Source organism: Eretmochelys imbricata, chromosome 6 (genome assembly GCF_965152235.1).
Source record: "Eretmochelys imbricata isolate rEreImb1 chromosome 6, rEreImb1.hap1, whole genome shotgun sequence".
Lineage (NCBI taxonomy): Eukaryota > Metazoa > Chordata > Testudines > Cheloniidae > Eretmochelys > Eretmochelys imbricata.
In genome coordinates this window covers 60,832,083-60,855,365 of record NC_135577.1, presented here as the reverse complement: position 1 = coordinate 60,855,365, position 23,283 = coordinate 60,832,083, and the positions used below count along the sequence as shown (strand labels likewise).

Below are 23,283 nucleotides of genomic sequence, written 5' to 3'. Positions count from 1 at the left end.
ACCTGCCTCAGTGCAAGGGACTTAACTAGAAGACCTATCGAGGTCCCTTCTAGTCCTACATTTCTGTGATTCTATGATTTCCTATTTTCCCCACCTGCAACTTCTTGATGGCCATCACATGGTCACAGTTGTGCAACAGTCAGCTCAGTACAAGAGTAACCCCACTGGAATTGCTTCCCCTTGTTCTGCAGCTGCATAGAGCCTGTACAGGAAGTGGTTACTTTTCAGGCCTAAGGCCCTCACTTCTCCCACACCCCTGACTAGTGAAGCAGCTGCTCTTCAAACTTTGTGGCTCCTTTTCATTCCCCACCTCATGAAATAGCTCCTATTTTGGCCTCCAGCCCACAGACTGGGGGCTAAGTGTGGGTGGCTGACTGGCTGGTGAGGCAAGGGGCTGGGAGTGGAGAACAGAACTTGATGAGTTGAGAAAAGCAAGACTGAGGGGATACAAGACAAGCAGGAGGAGGGGGGACAGATGAAAGGTGGGGTGGCTCTAATGGGTGGCACAGTCAGCAAATGCCCATTGGTGTAGAGTATGCAAAGTGCACCCACTTAACTAGCTGTTCACATTCTTTCCTCTGCAGAGAGGGCTTTAGGCAGCTTGGAGCTTGAACAGCCTTCTGCTCCCATCCACATCTGACTGAGTGCTAATGAGAGCAAGAGACAGCACAACTGGCTGTGTGTGTGAGGGGAGGAGGGAGTAGTAAAACTAAAGCAAGGAAGACAAAATAAAATTATTAATTAAAAAAAATTAAGTTACTGACAAAATGCTACAACAAATGAACATTCACATAGGCTTGCCATACACAAACAGCTTTAGAGCAGTCCACAAAATATACGGTAACCTATCTGTAATTGTTGTTCTGCAAGATGCAATGCAGAAGTATGCACTAGACCAGAGGACTTTGCATAGCAGTACCCATAGGGATGGTGCTCATGCCCTGAACCCCAGCCCCTTCCCTGGCCATATAAGGGCACCACCATCCTGATCTCCTCAGCTTCTTTGCACCGAAGGTCAGAAGCACAGACTCAGATGCAGAGTGGATAGAGAGTGGGTTGTGGAATACACATCTGCATCACATCTCGAAGTAAAACAATTACAGGTAATTAACCATTTTTTCTTCTTCGAGTAGATGCAGCCATGTAGTCTCCTTAGGTGACTTGAAAGCAACACTCGTAGGAGGTGGAGTTTGGAGTCTGTGTAAACAAGGACTGCAGGATTGCCTCCCAAAGTTTTCATCTGATCTATTTGCAGTAGTAAAGGCACTGCGGTCTGTAAAAGTATGCACAGAGGACCAAGAGGCAGCCCTGGAAATGCCATCAGTATTGTCTGGGCTCTCCTGGAAGGGGCTCGCACCCTTTGAGGAGGCATAGCCTGGTCTACTTCCTATACAGTCATTATACAGGAAATTATCCCAAGGCGCTATCTGTGAAGCAATCACTTGCCCCTTCATTTAATTTGCATATGAAATAAATAAATAAGATGAGGAGCAGAAAGGTTTGGTCCTATCCAGATAAAAAGCTAAACACTGCCTGCCATCCCACGTGTGAAGACATTGCTCCTCTGGAATTAAATGTGGCTTAGGGAGGAACGCTGGTAAATATATAGCTTGGTTCAAGTGAAACTGGAAAACCACTTTGGATAAAAAGTTAGGGTGTGGCCATAAGGTTGCTTTGTCTTTAGAAAACTACAAGTAAGGAGGCTCCACCACCACCTTGCAGACATTATGTCCACAAGGAAGGCAGTTTTCTGACACAGAAGGGAGAAATGGGAAGTTGCCAAAGGCTTGAACAAAGGTCCCATAAAAGCTGCTAAGAGAGTATTAAGGTCCCACAAAGGAACAGGCTCTTTAACAAGTGGGTGGAGATGAGTGACTTCTTTCAAGAACCTCACTGCCATGGGGTTTGAACACACCAACCTCCTGTGGATGTACAGATGAAACACAAAAATTGTCACCAGGTGGACTCTCAAACAAGTAAGTGCAGGACCAAAAGAATGAAGGTGTAAACAGGTAGTCCAAGATGTCCTGGATACCAGCTAAATTCAGTCGAACTTCCCAGGCTAACGACCACATCAAGAAATGCTTCTAATTGGCTGAACAGATTTCTCTGGTGGCGGGCTTTCTACTATTGCGTGAGACTTGCTGGACCACCTCTGAACATCGTTTCTCCTCATCATCATCTAACCATGCAGCATTTGTGCTATGAGATGCAGGGAGCTGAGTGCAAGATGTAAAACCTGACCATGATGCTGAGTCAGGTCGTCAGAATGAAAAGGAAGGGATATGGGATGCTGAATCAACATTGTGAGGGGAGAGGAAAAAAAAAAAAAAGATTGTTTCAACCACATTGGAGCAATGAGAATAAGCTTCGCACAGTCCAATTTCAGTTTGAGAATGACTTGAAGGATGATTAGAATTGGAGGAAAAGCAACAGGAGTGCCAATTCCCAGCTCAGGTGAAAAGCATCAGTCAGTCAAGGAGCCCAGACAGAGACCCCCTTGGGAGCAAAACAGCTGGCATGTCTTATTGTCTTTTGTGGTGAAAAGGTCGATTATTGGGATGCCCCAAACTGCAAAAATGAACCACAGGATGCTGAGCTTCATGGACCATTAGCGATTCAGGGAGAAATTTCTGCCGAGGTGCTCCGACAAGTGATTCTGGACGGCAGGTAAGTGATTGGCCATGGGGGGAGAGATGATCTGCTCAATGCAAAACTGCCAGAGCCTGATCACCACCTGACACAGCATGTTGGAATGTGCTCTCTCCTGTCTGTTCACATAATACATTACAAAGCTTTATTGGTGAGTATGAGAAACACTGAGTCTCTCATGTCATTATGAAAGATCTGACAGACATTGTAGATGGCATGAAGCTCCAGGACATTGATATGAAGTTTCCTGTTCTGACCACAGACCTTGAACTTTCAGCAATCCCAGAAGTGCTCCCCAACCTATTAAGGAGGCATCAGTGACAACAGTCCTGGTTGGTGGGGACTGAGCAAACGGAACGCCCTGGCACACATTGTCCTGATTGGCAGAGGAAGTCGGACCAGGCTGTCCAAGGGATGACTATTCAGATGACAGACCAACTTCAGCCACATTTGAAGAGGCGCAGCTTGGCATATTGGACTATCTGCGTGCATGCAGCCATATGCTAGCAACCTCAGGCATACTCAGGTTGTTGTTGTTGAAGGTTAAGACTGCAACTCCAGACATAGTGAACTGGAGAATTGCCTGGAATTGCTCCGTCAGCATGAATGCTCTTGCACTGGGTAGGATCTATCAGGGTCCTGATTAACTTGATTCTTTGAGTTGGAACTAATGTTGACTTCCTGCAGTTTAGGATGAGACCTAAACAACTGGGTAAGTTTTGTGGGACGAGGACATGATGGAGGACTTCCTCTCTGGACTTGCCCCTCAGTAACTAATTGTCCAGATGGGGGAAAGATATGAATTCCCCTCTTCCTGAGGTATACTGTCACCACAAACTTGCATTTGGTAAAGACCTGGGGAGTGGAAGACAGGCCGAAAGGCAGCAGAATGTACTGGTAGCGCTAATCCGTCATGACAAACTGGAGAAACCTTGTGTGGCTTGAGAGACTCGCTACCAATCCCAACAGGACAAAGAAACAAACAGACTAAACTGAAGCTCTACGTCAGGGCAGCACCGGTGCTGAAGAGGAATAGAGAATAGGCATCAGAAGTAATTGAATGACAGATACTCCAACCAGGTACCGGGAGAAGCACCAGTACCCGAGGCAGTACCAAGCTCAATGAAGGGATCTGCCACCACAACAATTACAATGCTGAAGGACGCACCAGTGTCGAGGAGGCCTTTGGTGCCAGGCCTCAACCCCACAGTCTGAGGCCAGGTGGTGCCTCTCTGTGACGCAGCCAGAAAGTATCTAGGGCAAAACAGAGGACAAGACAGAAGAAGCCATGGCACCAGCAAACTCTTGAACCAGTAGAGAGTCTGGGACTGAGAGGCAAAGCAGATCTGATGCCACCTGGTACGCCGCTGGCATAAAAATATTTGGTGCTAATGCTGATGTCAACAGTACAGGACTCAACAGACACCCCATGGCTGGAACCAGAGTTGATGGTATGGGCTCTCGCTGCTCTTGGCACAGTACCATGGAGCAGATAGTCAGACCTGCTCCATCCCAGATGCTGCAGTGAGTATGGTACCAGTCAGCACCCTTCTTAGAAGATGAGGAGGCATCTCCCTGAACCCTGGAATGTCTTGATAAGTTTTATGGAACCTCTTCCTTGCCATACAACTCCTCTTACTCTTGGTGGAAACAGTAGAACTCGAGCATGGAGTGGCATCACTTGCCAGATCCAAAGGTGACCGCTAATCAGATGAGGGACTCAGTGCTGAAGTGAGCCTCCTGGCCTACTCCAGCAGGTGCTGCTTCAGCCACAAGTCTCTTGCCATCTGAGTGCTCTTTGTGAATGACTTGCAGGTGGAGCACAATTCTTTGTTGTGCCTCGGTGAAGGACACATTAAGCACCTTATGTAGGGATCACTGTTGAGGATCACTGTTGCCCTCACGCAAGATAGACAATGCTTGAATCCTGGGGCGGGCATCACATAGGACAGCCAACTAGTTTAACTAATGCTAAACCTAACCGAAGGTGCTAACTACTACTAGATACAAGAAAATTTTCTGAAACTGAGACCAGAAGTGCAATGTGAAAACCATCACTCTGACTCTAGCCGTGGGCTGTAAGAAGGAACTGGGGGGGCTGGGGCCAGAGAAGAGGCCAGGGCTGCAAGGCATGAGCACCACCCCTACAGGTATTGCTAGGCAAAGTTCTCCGGCACTGGTGCACCCACCTAAGTAGAATACACAGCTGTATCTACTCAAAGAACTTGACTAATTCCCACCTCCCGATTACCAGTATAACATTAATAAACTTTGGTTAAACTGAAAGGAATCATACTGAATTACTGTAGGTTGCTCCAAAGATACGGTCCATGCTAATTATGCCCACCTGTAAGATATGGGCTGGTAGGAGCATCAGGTCTCAGGAGCAGGAGGGAGCCCAGAGAGCTCCTTCTCCAGGCTAAAGGGGGGAGGGGATTCTTCAGAGCAATTGCGGTATAGGCTGGGTGAAAGATAATGCAGCTTCAACAGCTGGCCTGCACCTCTCTAGCTGCTGGCGCTCTGTTCCTTCCATGCATCCAAGCTTTTGCCTGCCTCTCCTGTTTTGTTGGCTCTCCCAGAACCCCACAATGAGCCCTACCCACCAGGCCACCCAATTTGTTTGCTCACTGGGTTCTTATCCTCAAATCCATTGGTGATTATTGGGCAGATGTGAGAGAGAGTTGGCATCCTAGAGATTAAGGGGGAGGAAGGAAGAGAGTGAGAGCACAACACATGGAAAGGAAGAGGAAGACATAGGAGAGTAAGCCAGAAAGAAAAAAAAAAATAGGGAAAACAGTGAAAGCAAAATTAAAATGTACACAAAAAAAGAAGTGACGTTAAAGATGGGACAGCAGAAGAACAAAAGAAAGGGAGATAAAGTACACTGTGAATATGATTTAAAACATTACAATCAAATTCATGCAATCTTTGAATCTAGAGAGCTAAGTGTATAGAATGCTGGATGATCTGTACTGGAAACCCACCCCGCAAAAATAAGGAAGTCTTTCCTAAAAGCTTTAGTTGTTACTAATCTCTTGTGGGGGGGAATTTCAAAAGCAGCTATGTGACTCAGCAGCCCAAGTGACTTAAGGCTCCTAAGTCCCATTGACTTTCAATGAGACTTGGGCATTTACGAGCTCCAGTCACTTTTGAAAATGGGATTTAGGCTCCTAAGACTCTGAGAAGCTTTAACATTTTTTACCCTATATCCACATATCAGCATTTGAACCAAGGGGAAATGGTGAGGTAAAGCTTTTCTTGCCTTTGGTATAATTTTCACCATTTTGTATAAACTACCCTACTAGGGATGGCTTTTATCCCTGGATCAAAGATATTTCTGAAAAGCAGCTCCTCCCTCTGCCCCCAGGGCTTTTATTCACCCCTCCTTTTTTAGCTCTTGCAAATTACTTGGTACTTTCTGAATGCTCAAAAGGTATTGTCCAGGCTACTTGAGCCTGCCAGTCCAGCCCCTCCACCCCAACCTATCATCATCTCTCCAGCACATTCCACCTGAAGTTCCCACTCTGCTTGTATTTATTCATCTTTCTTTGACAGGGTAACAAGCCTTGTGGATAAGAGGAAAGTGGTAGATGTGGTATATCTTGACTTTAGTAAGCGATACTGTATTGCATGACCTTCTCTCTAAACAAACTAGGGAAATAGGGAAACTAAATGGAGCTACCAAAAGATTAGTGCATAACTGATTGGAAAACCATTCCCAGAGCGTAGTTATCAGTGGCTCACAATCAAGCTGGAAGAGCATATTGAGTGGGGTCCTGCAGGTATATTTTTGGATCTGGTTCTGTTCAATATCTTCATAAATGATTTAGATAATGGCATAGAGAGTACACTTAACAAAAGTTTGCGGACGATACCAAGCTCCAAGTACTTTGGAGGATAAGATTAAAATTCACAGTGATCTAGACAAAGCGGAGAAATGGTATAAAGTAAATAGGATGAAATTTAAAGACAAATGCAAAGTACACCACTTAGGAAGGTACAATAAATTGCAAAAATGGGAAATGATTGCCCAGGAAAGGAGTACTGCGGAAAGTGGATCACAAGCTAAATATGAATCGAAAGTGTAACTGTTGCAAAAAAAAACAAAACAAAACAAAAAACAACAAATCACATCATTCTGGGATATATTAGCAGGAGTGTTGTAAGCAAGACACAAGAAGTTATTCATCCGCTCTATGCCCTGCTGATAAGGCTTCAGCTGGAGTATTGTGTCCAGTTCTGGGTGCCACATTTCAGGAAAGATGTGGACAAAGTGGAAAAAGTCTAGAGGAGAGCAACAAAAATTATCAAAGATCTAGAAAACATAACATATGAGGAAAAATTGAAAGAACTGGGTTTGTTTAGTCTGGAGAAGAGAAGACTGAGGGGGGACAGGATAACAGTTTTCAAGTACATAAAATGTTATCACAAGGAGCAGGGTGAAAAAATGTTCTCATTATCTCTGAGGATAGGAAGAGAAGCAATGAGTTTAAATTGCAACAAAGGAGGTTTAGGTTGGACATTAGGAAAAACTTCCTGTCAGGATAGTTAAGCACTGGAACAAATTGCCTAGGGAGGTTTTGGAATTTTGCTCCATTGGAGGTTTTTAAGATCAGGTTAGAAAATCACCTGTCAGGAATGGTCTAGTTATTACGTAGTTCTGCCTTGAGTGCAGGGGACTGGACTAGATCAGTGCTTCTCAACTAGGGGTACAGAGAGGTCTTCCAGGAGGTACATCAACTCATCTAGATATTTGCCTAGGTTTTACAACAGTCTACAAGAAAAGCACTAGCGAAGTCAGTACAAACTACAATTTCATACGAACAAAATGACTTGTTTATACTGCTCTCTATACTATACACTGAAATGTAAGTACAATATTTATATTCCAATTGATTTATAATGATATGGTAAAAATGAGACAGTAAGCAATTTTTCACTAATAGTGTGCTGTGATACTTTTGTATTTTTATGTCTGGTTTTGTAAAGCAAGTAGTTTTTAAGTGAGGTGTAACTTGGGGGTACGCAAGACAAATCAGACTCCTGAAAAGGGTACAGTAGTCTGGAAAGGTTGAGAGCCACTGGACTACATGACCTATTGAGGGCCATTCTAGTCCTACACTTCTATGATTCCTCATTTAACAAGAAGCATCAAGTCACCCTGAACTTTAAAGAAAACTTTGTCCTGGTCTTAAGCTAAAGGGGGGAGCATACAAGGGAGAGACTGTGCAGGGGAGAGTCAATTATATCAGTGAGGTCTACTCAGTTGTAGTAGTAAATGTGTTACACATAATTAAATCAAACTTGTGAATACCCTGGGATTGCTTCAGCTCAAGGTGAAACAATGAGGAAAAAAGACACCACAAAAGAACTCATATAAGGTTACCTGTCGATCATTTCCTGAGGTCCCTGGTCCATTCCCATTCCTTCTCTCTCTAACATCACAGCATCCAGAAAAGCATCTTCCCAGAACTGCATCTGGTCCCACAGTGTTGAGCGCTCCTTACCTGGGCAATATTAAATAAGAGTTCTAAGCTCTCATTCCAGTCAGATATTGGAAGATCAACTCCTTTCTTCCCATTCCATAAAGACACCCCAAGCCAAAACAAACCCACAGCAAAAAGGTCATTTTTAAAATTACAAACAAGAGCACAACAGAGAGAGAGAGAAAGAAAAGACACTCTCTTAATCTAGAGTACACTCTGACAGCATCTCCCCCAAACCTCAGACATAAGGAGCAATCTTGCAACTGCCCTTGAGTGCACACCTTCCTCCTAAAGTTAACACTGCCCACAATGAGTGTTACATCTCACACAGAAGTGAACAGGACAGGCCACCGTGTACAGAAGTGTTGAGCAAAGATATTACTGCAAACACACAGAAGTGGAAAGAAGAAATTATTACTTAGAGAAAAGGTTTCCATTGCAGCGTCCTCTAACTGGTCCCAGACGGATCCTTTATCCCTCCCTGCACAATTCCGAGCAGGCAGGATCATGGCAGCAAAGATAAAGGGAGAGGATGAAAAATAGGAGAAGAGAAGAGAGGGGAGGGGGGAGAGAGCAAATGCAAAGTTCAGATCAAACGCAAAGTTCAGATCAAACGAGTTCGCAGAAAAAATGCGCTTGTTATTGCGGGGAACATTCAGCAAAGGGCTAGTCAATCTTCAGAGTCCAGTAGCCCTCTGTTCAGGCTGAACTCTGCACAGAACAGCAATATATTTTAGCCTTCAACACATTATCTAGCTCAGTGGTTTTCAACCTGTGGTCTGCGGCCCCCTGTGGGTCCACAGACTATGTCTAGCGTGTCCGCAACAGGTTGTCATTACCATTGAACAATGGTTTTCAGCCGGTGGTCCACAGAATATATCTAAGATTTCTAAAGGGGTCTGCACCTCCATTCAAAATGTTTTAGGGGTCTTCAAATGAAAAAAGGCTAAAAACCCACTTATCTAGCTAAAAAGCTTTTCCTCTCAGGATTCCAGTATTAATTCGTATTCAAGGATATGCCAGTATGGGGTTCAGGCACACTAACCCTTATGCTAATTAAAATTTCTCACCTATCTTCCCTTTCTATTTTTATCCTTGACAAATCCTCACTTCCTTCCAAACAAACCATCTGAAGTGCCATTCTATTTATTAAAAAGAAAAGGAGTCCTTGTGGCACCTTAGAGACTAACCAATGTATTTGAGCATGAGCTTTCGTGAGCTACAGCTCACTTCATCAGATGCATCTGATGAAGTGAGCTGTAGCTCACGAAAGCTCATGCTCAAATACATTGGTTAGTCTCTAAGGTGCCACAAGGACTCCTTTTCTTTTTGCGAATACAGACTAACACGGCTGTTACTCTGAAACCATTCTATTTATTGCCTCAAGTTTGGAAAGCAATGTAACCCTGAGAACAGAATCTCTGGATGCCATTAATTGGAATATACAAGCTCCAGTCTACCCTCTATGTACGACTCCTCCAGCTTCCCAAAAAATTAACTTACCCAGAAGCCCTTCATAGAGGTAAACTCGCAGGCTCACATCCCCCAGAGCTCTCCCTGGGCTACTGCCCTTGATATCCTTCACAGTATGCTTCAGGCTTTGAGATTTACCCTGAAAAATAGGGGGAGAGAGACATCAGAAAGGCCAATTTAAAAGCCATATACAGGATTGTATCTTACAACATATTCAAGTATAAAACCGTTTTAGTTTGCAAACCATCTTTCATACAAACTATTTCCCAAAGAGTTTACAGAGCCTATAGTTAGAGGGAGAGAGAAATATTATGCAGGTTTAGCAAGGAAGGAAGATGTTTTGGGATGTCATTTGAAAAATTATGGGGAGCTGAGAAGGTGCAGAGATACAGCATTGCTGTCCAGGATGGAACAGAAGGCTGCACAGAAGGCTCTCAAAGCAACATAGAGACGCTTGTGTGGAGGGACAAAGAGGTGGCCAGAGCTAGGATGAGAGGAAGCAAGCAGGGGATTATAGAACGACAACATTTTATTAAAGATTAGTACAAGTACATGGAGCATTTGAAAAACAAGAATAATTTTAAATGGAACCAGAAAAATAGATGAGCCACCAGTGGAGTCATTTGAGGATGTCCATAACATTGCTGGAGTGCTGCGTACAGAGGAGAATGCATACCACAGCTTTTAGAGAGAGACAGTTTGTAAAATTGGGGCTTGAGGAGGACATAGCAGAGAGAAATGTAATAGTCAGTACAACTGGAGATAACACCGGGACAAGGATTTGATAAGGTATGAAATTATAACAATGGTGTATGTGGGCAATAAACAGATTAACAGACCCAAAATGTATGAAAAGGAGAAAAGGGTAATGCCAAGGATAATGCCAATGTTAGAGAAACCGGAGGCAAACGAGAGCCCTGAAATGAGGCAAGAGATAGAGATGGAGTTCAGGATGATCCCCAATTTCAGCAAAAGCACATCTGTAAACATGTAAGTAAAGGAAGTAGAAATGAAGACACAAGTTCATTTGTTCAAGACAGATAGAGAGGCTGGAAAAGGAGGTCATTAAAGGTCACCCTGAGATGTCAAAGGGGAATGAGGTCAGACCAGGGGCAGGCAAACTTTTTGACCTGAGACCCACATCGGGTTTCCAAAATTGTATGGAGGGCTGGTTAGGGGAGGCTGTGTCTCTCCAAACAGCCGGGCGTGGCCCGGCCCCCACCTCCTATCCAACACGCCCCCTCCCCCGCTTTTGACCCCCTGACAGCTCCCCCGGAACTCCTGCCCCTCCAACCTCTCCCCCATCCCCTGACGGCCCCCCCGGGACTCCTACCCCATCCATCCCCCACTGCTCCCTGTCCCCTGACCACCCACCCCTGACTGCCCCCTGCCGCCCCATCTAACCCCCCCCCCCCATTCCTGACTTGCCCCCTGGGACCTCTGCCCCATCCAACCACCCCTTCTCCCTGTCCCCTGCCCCGACTGCCCCCCACCGCCTCATCCAACCCCCCCTCCTTCCTGACTGCCCGCCCCCCAGGGCTCCTGCCCCATCCAACCCCACTGTTCCCCGGCCTCTGACTGCCCTGACCCCTATCCACACCCCCGCCCCCTGACCAACACCCCCAACTTCCCCTTACCACGCTGCCCGGAGCGCCAGTGGCAGGTGGTGCTACAGCCGCGCCGGCCAGAGCACCGGGTCAGGTCGTGGCTCTGCAACTGCGCTGCCCAGCCGCCCAGAGCATTGTGCCAGCAGTGCATCGCACTGAGGAGGAGGGGGTAGCAGCGGGGGGGAGGGGGGAAGGCAGGGGCTCCTCCCGGGCCAGGAGCTCAGGGGCCGGGCAGGAGGGTCCTGTGGGCCGGATGTGCCCCGCAGGCTGTAGTTTGCCCACCTCTGGGTCAGACCATAAAAAAAAAATGACAGAAGCAAGTGAGCGTCCACCACCTCTTCAAGAGATTCCAGAGTCTGGCAGGTCTTACTGTTGGGAAATCTTTCCTGATGTTCATCCTCAAAGGATATCACCAAATTTAACAAAAAACAAACATAACTGAATTTTTTCACCTATTACAATTTACATCTAAAATTCCTGTAAATCAGATTTTTTTTATAAAATGTATTTTTCACTATTTTTTCAGTTGACAGCACTTTGTATAGAGTCTTTTGACTGTTTCCCCTTTTGTGAGAATCTTACAAAACAACAGGGGAGCAGGAAAGAAAAGGAAAAGGGTTTATAAAACCACAAAACTGGTTTGGGGGACTAAGGGGCTGGTACAGAAGAAGAGGTTACTCACCTTGTGCAGTAACAGATGCTCCACTTCAGGTGTACATGTGCACCATACGCCTTTGATTGGAAATTTTTGGTAACAGTGCCAATTCAGCCTGCTCATGCCCCCTACACATCCTCATACCTCACATCAAGGCTATATAGGGCTGTGGGAGCGAATTGCCCTCAGTTCCTTCTCCTTTGCAAAGTCTCTCAGAAAAAATGCCAAAGCCGAGGGGAAGGAGGGCAGATAGTGGAGCTCTCAGAAGGGGACACATCTCAAAGAACTCCAGTAACTGCACAAAGCGAGTAACGTCGTCTTCTTTGAGTAGTGGCCCTATGAGTGCTCCACTTCAGGTGACAACTGAGCAGTACCCTCAGCGAGAGCGGGGTGCTTCGGAGCAGAGTCCACGATTTAAGACAGGACTGGTACTCCCCAAGGGCAGCATCTGACCTCGAAGAATGGACCACTGCATAATGTTTGAAGGTGTGTATCGAAGTCAAAGTTGCAGCCTTGCAAATCTCCCCAATCAGTAATGCCATAGAGGCAGACACACCCCTTATGGAATGGGTTAACATTGTAGGAGGAGGCTGTATAATGGTAAATACATAACACAAAATAATATATCCAGAAATCCAACTGAAAAGTCTCTGGGTAGAAATTATGGACCCTTTGGACCTGTCAGCAATTTGTATGAACAGTCTTGAAGACTTCCTAAATGGCTTGGTTCTGTCCAGACAGAGGTCTAACCTCTACCTGACATCTAATGTATCCAGGATAGCATTCTCTCTGGTCTAACATGGTTTCAGAAGAAAAACTGGGAGATGGATGACTTGGATGATGTGAAATTCAGATGACACCTTAGGTAAAAATTTAGGAAGCGGCCATAATAAAACCTTGTCCTTGAAATATACTGTAATTGCGGGTCTGCCATTAAAGTCTGTACTTTCCCAACTCATTGGACAGAGGTGATGGCCACTGAATCAAGTTTAGATCCCATGCAGCAGTAGGTTCTTTAATCTGGTGGGGGTTCCTCAACCCCTTGATAAACCTCAGTGTCGTGAAATGAGCGAACACTGAGAATCCCTCAACTGGAGAATGAAAAGCTGTTACAGCTGCCAAGTGGACTCTCATAGAACTCTGATATAATCCTGACTTTTTCAATTCCAGGAGGTAGTTGAGAACAGCGGAGAGTGAAGAATGAGCAGAGGAAATATACCACTGGTCACACCAATGGTTGAATCTCTTCCACTTTTGAAGGTATTTCATGTGGATCCCTTCCTACTGTTTAACAACACCTGCTGTACCTCTGCAGAACAGGAAGTCTCTGTTCCCACAAACCATTCAGGAGCCAAGCCTTGAGGCAAAGAACTCCCAGGTTGGGTGGACAGTATGACCAGGGTTTTGAGAGAGAAGGTGAAACTGAGGGCAATTTGCCTTCGCAGTCTCATTGCAGGGCATGAGGATGTTTAAGGGGTGTACACAGGCTGAACAGACATTGCCACTGAAAAATCTTCCATTTAAGGCACATGGGGTGCACATGCACCTGAAGTGGAGCACCTACAGGGACACTACTTGAAGAAGAACTTGAAAGTTGTGTTAACTAATTGTTTCAGTTGGGTAGATCTCAAGTTGATGGTAATCCTTTACAAAAGTAACCATTAACTGAATTTTATCTCATCTCATTACCCCAGTGAAATTTTTTGTACCATCCTCTAAGTCTTTTCCAACACAGCATTTAGACTCCTAACTATGTTTGACCAAGCCATTCATATAATACTTGATATTTACTTAGGTCTTTACAAATATTAAATAATGAATCCTCACACAATGCTTGGGAAGTAATTAAGTATCCCCTGCCTGCACCCCCCAACTCCAATGTAATATGAACAATTCCAATCACTACATATAAACAGAATAAATCATTTGTACAAGGTTTTACAGTCTAATGATGGGGGGGGGGCGCAGATCCTATATGAACACATAACAAAGGAAGAGTCTTTCAAAGTTGCTATAAGTTTAATTTGGGGAAGTTAATTGAACAGCAGAGGAGCGTTATAGTCAATTTAGCCAAGTCACGTAAATATATGCACCAAGACAAATCTATTTATATTGTTGGATACGGTTATGCCCATAGTGCATATGTTTTGGAGATAAACATGTTCTGGCTAATAGTTTGAATTTCGGTGCCTATTCAGATCTGCCAACTAGGAACTGTTATTTAAAGAAAAACCCTATGGACATTCAGATATTATTAGAACAATGTTTTAAAAAACTACAGAACAGCTGTTAAACCCAGGGAGGGCCACCATTCACCCACACCAAGCAGCTGTTTCAACACAATAAGGGATCTTTTTTTCTTTGCTGCATAAAGCCATTCTACCATCAAGGGTAATATAAATAGGGAGGGGAGACTGCAGAAGCATACCATGGGAATGGGGAATTAAATACTGTTAGTGCCCATAGTATCAGAGTGAGGAGTAACCCTGCCATACACATAGTGTACAGTATGCAGGCCCTTGAGAGGAAGTGTTCAGAGATTCACAAGAAACTTCCACCTGTGGTATCAATACACTACAGAATTCTGTCAGTGCTGATTAGCCCCTGCAATTGGATCCAGGATCCATAATACTATGATCCCTCACCCACTTTACACCTATTCAAGTCCTATACAAAATTTCATTAGAAAATCAAATGTGCCCTTACAAAGATGGAGCTAGTAGCAGAGTTTGTCTCAATTTCACTGTCTGATACAGTGTTCCGTGATCCTGTCAGGTTCCCACCATTCTCCCCACTGAAGCCATCACCAGCGTTGCTGCTCAGGTCACTGTCTGCTCCTAATGTCTCTCCAGAGCTGTTACTAACCTATGGAGGAAAACAGAGCAATTTAGAATGGCTTCTTTTCTTTATGAGCACAAGATATTGTGGAGAGAAGAGATGTCAAGAACGTCACCCTAAAGCTGAGTAAGACTCCAAGGCCCACTCTTCCCAACAACAGCACACTGCATTTCTATCCTGTGCCATAGGACCCTCCCACCAAACCCTACCCTACAGAAAGGGACAATATTAACAGACTATTTAATAAGACATTTAAAAATCCTTTGAGTTAACACAATCTCAGAGCCCATTCAAGTTAGACACACAGACAGCTAGGTTGTTTTTCCTATCCCAACAGACCTCACTACCTTATAGGTCAGGAACAGGGCCATAGAGAGTTAGATATTCAAATTCTTAATTTCACTTCAAAGCAATTCAGGAAAGAAAGCTAGAAAGTTCGTCTGGCAGGGTCCCCACAGTGGAGAATATCAGACAAGAATTGTGGCCAAGAGAAGGCTCATCCCTTTCACCTAATAAATTCCCTTACTGCTTTTTTTTTTTTTTTAATTAAAAGAGAAGAGATAAATCTACCCAAATTTGGATCCTACAGGCCATTACAAGCAAATGTGTATGTATATAGATGGCTGCAAGTGTGCCCCTGCTCTAGGATATAACTTTTGAAAGTTTATAACACTCTTTATACACTCAAGCAACTCCAACGTTACAGATTTGAGTCTTCTGTGAACAAAAAACCCCCACAAAGGTTTATTAGCCTGAGGTCTTGTTTTCAAAGTGACTGCAATCTAACATTTTCACAACAACATTACCCACAAGGGGAATACAGAAATGTATACAACACCCAACAGCAAAGAGCACCGCATACACAGGCATACCTGCCCACAGAAGGAGCATATGTAAGGCAAACATGCACACTGCACGCTCAGAGGCTGGACAGATAGAACACACTATGGACACACTATCAGAGCAGACAACACACAGAATGTAGACAAAACAGAGTACATGCAACCCACATACACAAATACATGCACGCACGCTCTATATACACTCTTCCATCATTGCAAAAACTCAAGTACACCAAGATTCCACTTTGGCCATGTCTTACCACTGTGCTAACTTCAGAATCCTGACTTGTGCTTCGGATCATAACAGCCGGCCCTGCACTGGCAACAGAGTCCAAATCACTCTTCTGCAACCAGACAAACAAACAAAGGGGATAGGAAGAAAAAAAAATCCATGTTATATATTATCATTTCTATCAAGAGTGACAGACAACATTTACCACTACTTTTGGGGCCTCTCTCCTAGAGAAGCTTAAACTGCAAGCCTCAGAGGTTTGCTGCGCGGAGCCAGTCGGAAGGACCCACTGCTCCCAGCCTGTCAGATACAGCAATACCTTCTCAAACGAAGGCTATGTGATTGGGGCAGAGACAAATCTTTCCAGCACTGAACAGGAGAAGAGTTTCACCAAATGAGAGCACCTGAAAGGTTCTCTCAAACTCTAGAAAGATGTCCACAAGTAAGCAACAGAAGCATAAAGACACTGACCTGAGAGCCTGAGGTCAGACTCAGGCCACTGTCTGCACTGATCTGGGATTTTTTCTCGTCTGTCTCTCTCAGATCAAAGAAGTGTTTCACACCTTCCGACCCTGGAGAGAGGGAAAAGACATTCATTATTGTAACAGGGAAAGACATTGTAGTATAAGGCAGATGGTAGACTGGGAACAGGAACAGGAACAGTACCAGGAAGACAAGCCAGAGCTTCTTGTTCTCTAGTTCCTTGGTACTGTAAACAACAAAGCCCAGCAGGTCACATCTGCCATCCTTCCAGTGCTACTTTATGTCTCACAATGCCCCGAGGAAGCAGTCCAACAGTCTTAATTACTGATTGTCAGTAAACAGTACCTCTCAGCAAGATGTATGATATCCATTCAAAAGAGATAGAAAGAGAGAACAAACAGGTGTCAGATTCCAATTACAACAAGGCATGCGGAGCAGTCACTACTCAACTCTGGAAAGCCACTTCCTTTGTTCTTGGTAAAACAGCTGACATCTAATTATTAATACTGCCAGTGTCATTTTTTGTACAACTAACTGATTGTCTTTTGGGGCTGAATTTGTTAGGCTGCCAGCAGCTGCTACCCAGCAGGTTTTCCTAAACCAAGTGATACATGGTATGACCGTGCAGTCAAAGAGCAGACAGTAATAATTAGTGCCACACGAATAAGGGCTTCAAGTAAGATGCTTTTGGAAAAAATTACAATATTCCATGTTACTTCAAGACATATATGAATATATGATGAATGGCACTCCAGAGTTTGCAATCACATAGGTCAGTTGTGAGAGAATTTCAGCAGGTCTGAAGGCATGCATTCACTAGCCTACTTCATCCAAAAAGAAAAAAGAAACAGAAATGAGATAAAGAGCTTATGTTAAGGTCCACCATGCAATACTGAAGCCACGTTCTCTCCCCTCCTCTGATGGGATGACAGAAGGAAAGAGAGAGAGCACTCCTGAGGAAGGATTTGGGAAGCACTGTGCAACGGAAGTAAGGAGGCAGGAGAAGAATATGCTACAGATTGTACATAGGTAACCACTAAGCTCAGAAGGGAGAAAAGACTGAACACAACACTTCTGCCATATCCATATCTGCCAACTGTTCAGTAACGGGGACACATGACAAGCAGCTGGAGGATTTTTCTTATATACTCATGATGCATACAGATACAATATCCAGTAACTCTACAAACAATTCAGCAATACCTTACACAGCAAAGATACTGAACTAGGAACTGAGAAGAGCATTTTTATGTTAGATATCTATCAGCAAACAGTGCTAACATTAGAGAGTGAGAGAAGCATGTGTGAGAGAGATAATATACATGGTGTATATCAAGATTTATGGGCATGAGTTTGGGATGACACATTACTCATGAGTAGCAAAGCCGAAAGTTAGCTGTGCAGACCACCCCAAAGGCTGTACATATTTGCACGTTCTAGCCTGCCACCCCATCAAGGATTCTCTCTATATTTTGCCAAAAGTATATTTCAAAAAAAGTTATGAAGTATACAAAAAAATATTTTGGTACTATATTTTGTAACCCTCTGCATAAAAAGCCAGATGCCTTAGTTACTATAAATAAGTGTCCAGGACTCAAATGGAGAGGAAAAACTACAAAAAAGTACATTATATATACCTCAGTTACCTAAAATACCCCTTCTATACATAACTTGTTTCTAGCCCTAGAAAGTCACAACTGTTGCATATCACACTGGAAAATGAGAAATCTACTATTTCCAGTGGTACAAAGGTACTATTTCTAGCCCTGAGTGGTAAAGAAATATGGGATCTTTTAACATATCACTAGTGCAAGAATATCTATTTTTAGTCATGTGCCTTGGGCAAGTGTGTTTTTGTTTTTTTAAAAGGGAAAAAATTAGGAAACACTCATGGCAAATTGATTTGGAAACTAATTACAACTGATGGAAGCTGTTCTTAGGATTTGAAATATTAAAAAGCATGATAAATGTAATTTATCACACTATCACCACTACATATATTGTATTTTGATTTTATATATTTATACAGACACACATGCTTGTTACATATAAAACATTGTGCCATTAAAATTTATCAGAATGTGACCAATCCCAACCCAGCCTCCTTGGCTGTTTGTTCTTTCCTCGACCAGACTGGCTTATTGTTTTTCATTTGTCTTTTTTTTTTTTTTTCCTTTCCCTCTTCCATTATAAGAGAATATAGTTACTGCCTTGCAGAGCTTATGTTTGGAAAGCACCTACAATATTGTGGACATAAATCAGGTCATAGACGCACTGCGCATGTGTGTGTACCCGTACGTACATACACACACAGTATATCAGAGAGAAAGTTTTATAGTATGTGTGCAATAGTAGCACACATCTATTTCTAAAACTATTATAGCTGATAACTATAAAAAAAAAGCAGGCCTCAGCTACCTAATTCACACTTCTTCCTTTAGCATGATACCCAAAAAATTTCACTGGAAAGACTCATCCTCATTTTGTTTTTAGCTGTAGCTCATGAAAGCTTATGCTCAAATAAATTTGTTAGTCTCTAAGGTGCCACAAGTACTCCTTTTTTTTTTGTGAATACAGACTAACACGGCTGCTACTCTGAAACCTGTCACTAACTACAATTCTTCACATATCACAGATCCATATTTCCTCTTCCCCAAAGTAATTTCATGCTACAGTTCAATAGCAATCACGAATAATCTACTGGGAGTTGATACCAGAGAACATAAATCTGCCCTGGCTGGAGAATTGCAGGAACAGAGAGCCCTTCACACCACAACATTCAGACACAAACTGCTGTTAATGTGAAGGTACTGTCAGACAAAATTGCCTGCCTTCTAAAAAGAGAAGCTGGATTTTCATGGCAAAATGCATTCCAATCACTTTTTACATCAAGTGGTGAGGTGGTTTAGGGGGCCTTGTACTGAGCAGAAAACACACTTCCTCCTTTCTCTTTGCACAGGGCACTAGATTTCTCTAGGGCACACTGACCTACTCGGGCTGCCCTAGGGTGCAGGATTTCACCTGAACACTTTGGTTGTGTGTGCAAAAGAGCATGTGCTATGGGTGCACACTCACTCCAGGCCTGGGGAGTTGGCAGTTATGGGGAGGCTGGGGGGAATCAGTTTCTACGTTTCATCATTTCCTTACTCTGTTTTTCCAAAGCTTTTTGCTTTTTCACTTCCTGGTGCTTGTTCCACAATTCTACCAAAGATGCAAGCAGGAGAAAAAGAGAAAGAGTCAAAGGCTGGTCAGACAGGAGAAAATGAAAAACCAGAATCCCCCAAAATAACCCACCCACCCTTGTACCTCCAAACAACCAGAAATTAATGATAACTAGTGAGTGAAGGATTAACACCATTCTACAACAGATCACTGTTAGGAGTATAGAGCTGCATCATTGCCTATTTATTGGATTTCAAAAATTAGGGATGATCTGACACAGTGAATCAGCTGAGCAAAAACAAAAACGGTTTTTAAAACCAAATCTGCCCAGCAGAGTTCATCTTCTTTCTTAGGAAGGGCTGATTTAGAGATGGACAGTTGGGTATTTTATCCCCAACATTTAGCTTCTCACAAAACTTAATATTCATGCCATATCACTGTCAAAGAAATGTGCAAAAGAAACAGCATTCCTGGGTAAAAGGAAATTGCGTTTTAAAAACTTTCCAATGTCCGTAATCTTTCTTATTACTAACACCACAGAGAAAGATTTTTAAATAAACAGGTGACTATTTAATTGACAGTATCCTCATATGCGCTGAGCTCCACCTACTGGCCAGTCCTAGGTGCTTTTCTGGCCAGGATATATATAAAAAATAATAAAATAATGGAAAAACGGAAGAAAAAGGAGAAAAAACAGAAATCAGGATTCCAGTCATGGCAAATGCTACCCCGAAGATTTGAGTCAGGTCACAGTTCTCTTTCCAGCTGTGATGGAGAGGATTTCAGGGACAATACACAATGAAGAGGGCAAAGTTTTTTTTTCTTTTTCTTTTTTTTTTGGAGTCTGTGCATACACTCTCCTTTTCAAACCTAACACTGGGATAAGATAGAAAATATAAGCACCACCCTGCACCATAACCAAGATTCTGCAGCTGAGATGCATTCACTCTCCTGTTTGGAGACATCAAATAATTCCAGGTGCTGGCCCAGTGGCAGCATCACAAGTTGGTATACTGGAGCCCCCAATTTGAACGCTGAGCTTTACCCTCTCTCCCCCTAGGATAGTGGAGGCTGGGAATGCTACACAGGCAGGACACTCAGTTCTTGTAAGAGCAGGAAAGGAGAGAGAAGGGTTACTTTTCTGCAGTGAAACCTGCTGTTCAATCAAAAGCACTGATAGAAGTGTGGCAGGAAACCCATCCAGACCTTGCAGATGGAGGTAAGTAAGGGAATCACGCTCTAAATCAAGAAAAAAACAAGTTGGTGAGGAAGTCTATGAGGATATAAAAGAACATCAAAGGAATAAAGTTACAACTCCAGTGGAGGGCTATCTCCCTCCCCAACATTTCATAGGCCCCAGATTTCAAATTGCCGTGGGGGATAAGCTACAGTGATTGAGGCAGACAGCCGTGTGAGAGTGTTGGGAACCTGGCTGTTCCCCAAATGGGTTTTATTTCTGCTTATTAGCTGTGACAATTGTGACTGATGGGTGTTCCCTCCACACTGACAAGCTGACAAACTAACAGGACACTTTTTCCAGGTTAAACAGTATACTGTAGGCTTGGCTGCAGTTTCCCATGGCTTAGCACACCAACTGGCCTTCTTCTGAAGTGTATTTACTATATGCTTTTTTTTTTTTTAAAATGTTGCTTCACAGTTTTTAAACCCAACCATCACAGGATTGAACAGCAACACTTTGCTACTAGGGTACCTTTTCTGAGTTACCTATCAATTCACCAGTTCTTACAATGCTTATGGTACATGCCAAGATTTAGCGTGATCCAAAAGGGGATTTTGAGAGCAAAGGGCTTCATGGCATCTAAAAACAGCCTCAGATTATACTGTGAAGTATTATTTAGCAGAGAAGGGGGGTGTTCCTCTGATAAATCTGAGCTCGGCAATTGAACATCAGAGGCATGGGCATGGCATAAGAACCTGAACAGAAGGAGAAGGTAGGCAGGAAGGATCTGGTACAGACAGCTTAAACTGTATGGGTGGTACAAAGTCTTTCCCCTTTTCAAAAAATTGCAAGGAGTCCAGTGGGTCTCTAAATAGTAAATAATCCTAGTCCAAGACTTCAGAAAACACTAGACAGTTTTCACCTTGGGTTACTGTCCTTCTGAGTAGGTTCAGTAATGACACTTGATATCGAAAAGCCTTCTATTGGGGTAGAGCCTGGAGCCAAGCTAAAGAAAATATCCAGAGGAAGCCCTATTTTCAGAAAATAAAGAAAACATTTTTGCTCTGGGTCTGCCCTGTCATGTTTACCAGGACAGCATTAAGACCCAGCAACACACAAAGATGGAAAATAAAATAGGCAAAAACAAGATAAAATGCATCAAAAACTTCTTTATGGTGAAGTCTTCAGAAGCAGGTCTCTGCAGGCCAGGAATCCTCCAAAGTGACTCAGTGAGGTGGTCTGTCAAAGACTGGCTAGAACCAATGGAATGCAAACTACACACATTTCCTTTGAAAGAAAGCTAGAAAGTATTTCAGCGAGAGAAACAGCCTGATAGGAAAAGCAAAGGGAGAAATGTGCCAGCTACTGGCTTTAAAAATGCTCCCCATATCAAAATTCCAGTGAAGGCACACAGTATGGGAAGATGCCTGAAACTGGTAGTAAGTAATGCAAAATGTCATAACATGTAAATGACTGGTGTTCCATTAGGCAAGAGAGGCCCAGACCCCACAACCTTTATAGAGAATTTCCTGTCTAAACTATTAATGCAAAACAAAAGGAAAAGACCCACTTTGTGTTGAAAACGCTACCACTCTCCTAGTTAGACAGAAGAATGGCAAACACAAACAGAAAGAACTATGATAATAGGCTTTGCCATTGCCAGGGATGGAAAGTATATCAATTTGAATACAAGACATTTTGAAAATTTAAATGCAGACAACTATTCTGAGAAAGGTCCAGGACACGAGAGTGGTTCACATTGGAAAGAGTTCCCCTTGAACTTTGGAAAAGTTTGTCATCCCCTGCTTGTCTTACCTCTAGTATACCATAAGAACTGTATCTAATTAGTTGCCATTATTACTAGATGTCAGGTTCCATCACCAGTTAACAATGCATGCATATGGGCAGCGGGCAGGAAATGGTGCTATACATGACATTCCATTCATTCTGATGATCTATTTTATCCCCCTTTTTTCTCCTAATTTTTTTTAAGACTGACGCAAGCAGATTTCCGTTATTCAAAATTCCCTTACACAACAAGATTTGCTTTACTGAGAGGCCTATTTATAACATTTGCCTTCAGCGGCTTTTATATATCTTGATGCTGTAACTATCAGCAAAACTTCCATGTACGTTGTTATTTTAACAATTCACTAAAATTTAAAACAATAGCCTCTTCCCCCCAAAAAGAGCTGACTTGACAGAGAAGACAGTCTATGCATCCCTTCATAAGGAACTTAAATACACAGTCAAAGGCTTGGCTGTGACCTAAACTCTGGTCATGTACCTCCAGGGCCCTTTGAGTATCTTCTTATATCTTCCATAAAGATCAACAAGGGACCATAATACCATGGCAGCTTTGAAATGTTTACTTGTAATGCAAGGTGATCACCAAAAATAGGATATCCAGTGTAGTCATCCAACATAGTCAGGCAGATCAAGCCCAGAACAGGAGATCTCTCATCTAATCTCAGGTTGTTAGCTTCACTAGAGAAAAACCGTGTGGTGAAAGCCTGTGTGGTAACCTGAGACAAGATCTAAAGGGTGATCTAATCTCTGATCCTAAAAAGTGACCTAATCTCTGATCCTACAAGTGAAAGTTTATCAACCTCCCACTGAGGTGGACCAGGATGCCTAAAAGCAATTGCTGTTGGAGCAGACGAATTTAAATTC

At 43.3% G+C, this 23,283-nt stretch overlaps 1 protein-coding gene across 5 annotated transcripts in view; it reads right to left on the bottom strand.

The window, feature by feature from the left end:
• MADD (MAP kinase activating death domain) overlaps nucleotides 1-23,283 on the bottom strand; it is a 101,128-nt gene that overhangs the window by 39,110 nt on the left and 38,735 nt on the right. For all 5 annotated transcript variants that reach the window (XM_077818659.1, XM_077818664.1, XM_077818662.1 and 2 more), the window contains 5 exons: nucleotides 16,257-16,357; nucleotides 15,814-15,897; nucleotides 14,580-14,738; nucleotides 9,642-9,750; nucleotides 8,039-8,159 (listed from right to left, as the gene is read on the bottom strand). In XM_077818659.1, coding sequence (XP_077674785.1) covers nucleotides 8,039-8,159; nucleotides 9,642-9,750; nucleotides 14,580-14,738; nucleotides 15,814-15,897; nucleotides 16,257-16,357 — 574 coding nt within the window. The remainder of the gene's footprint in view (nucleotides 1-8,038; nucleotides 8,160-9,641; nucleotides 9,751-14,579; nucleotides 14,739-15,813; nucleotides 15,898-16,256; nucleotides 16,358-23,283) is intronic.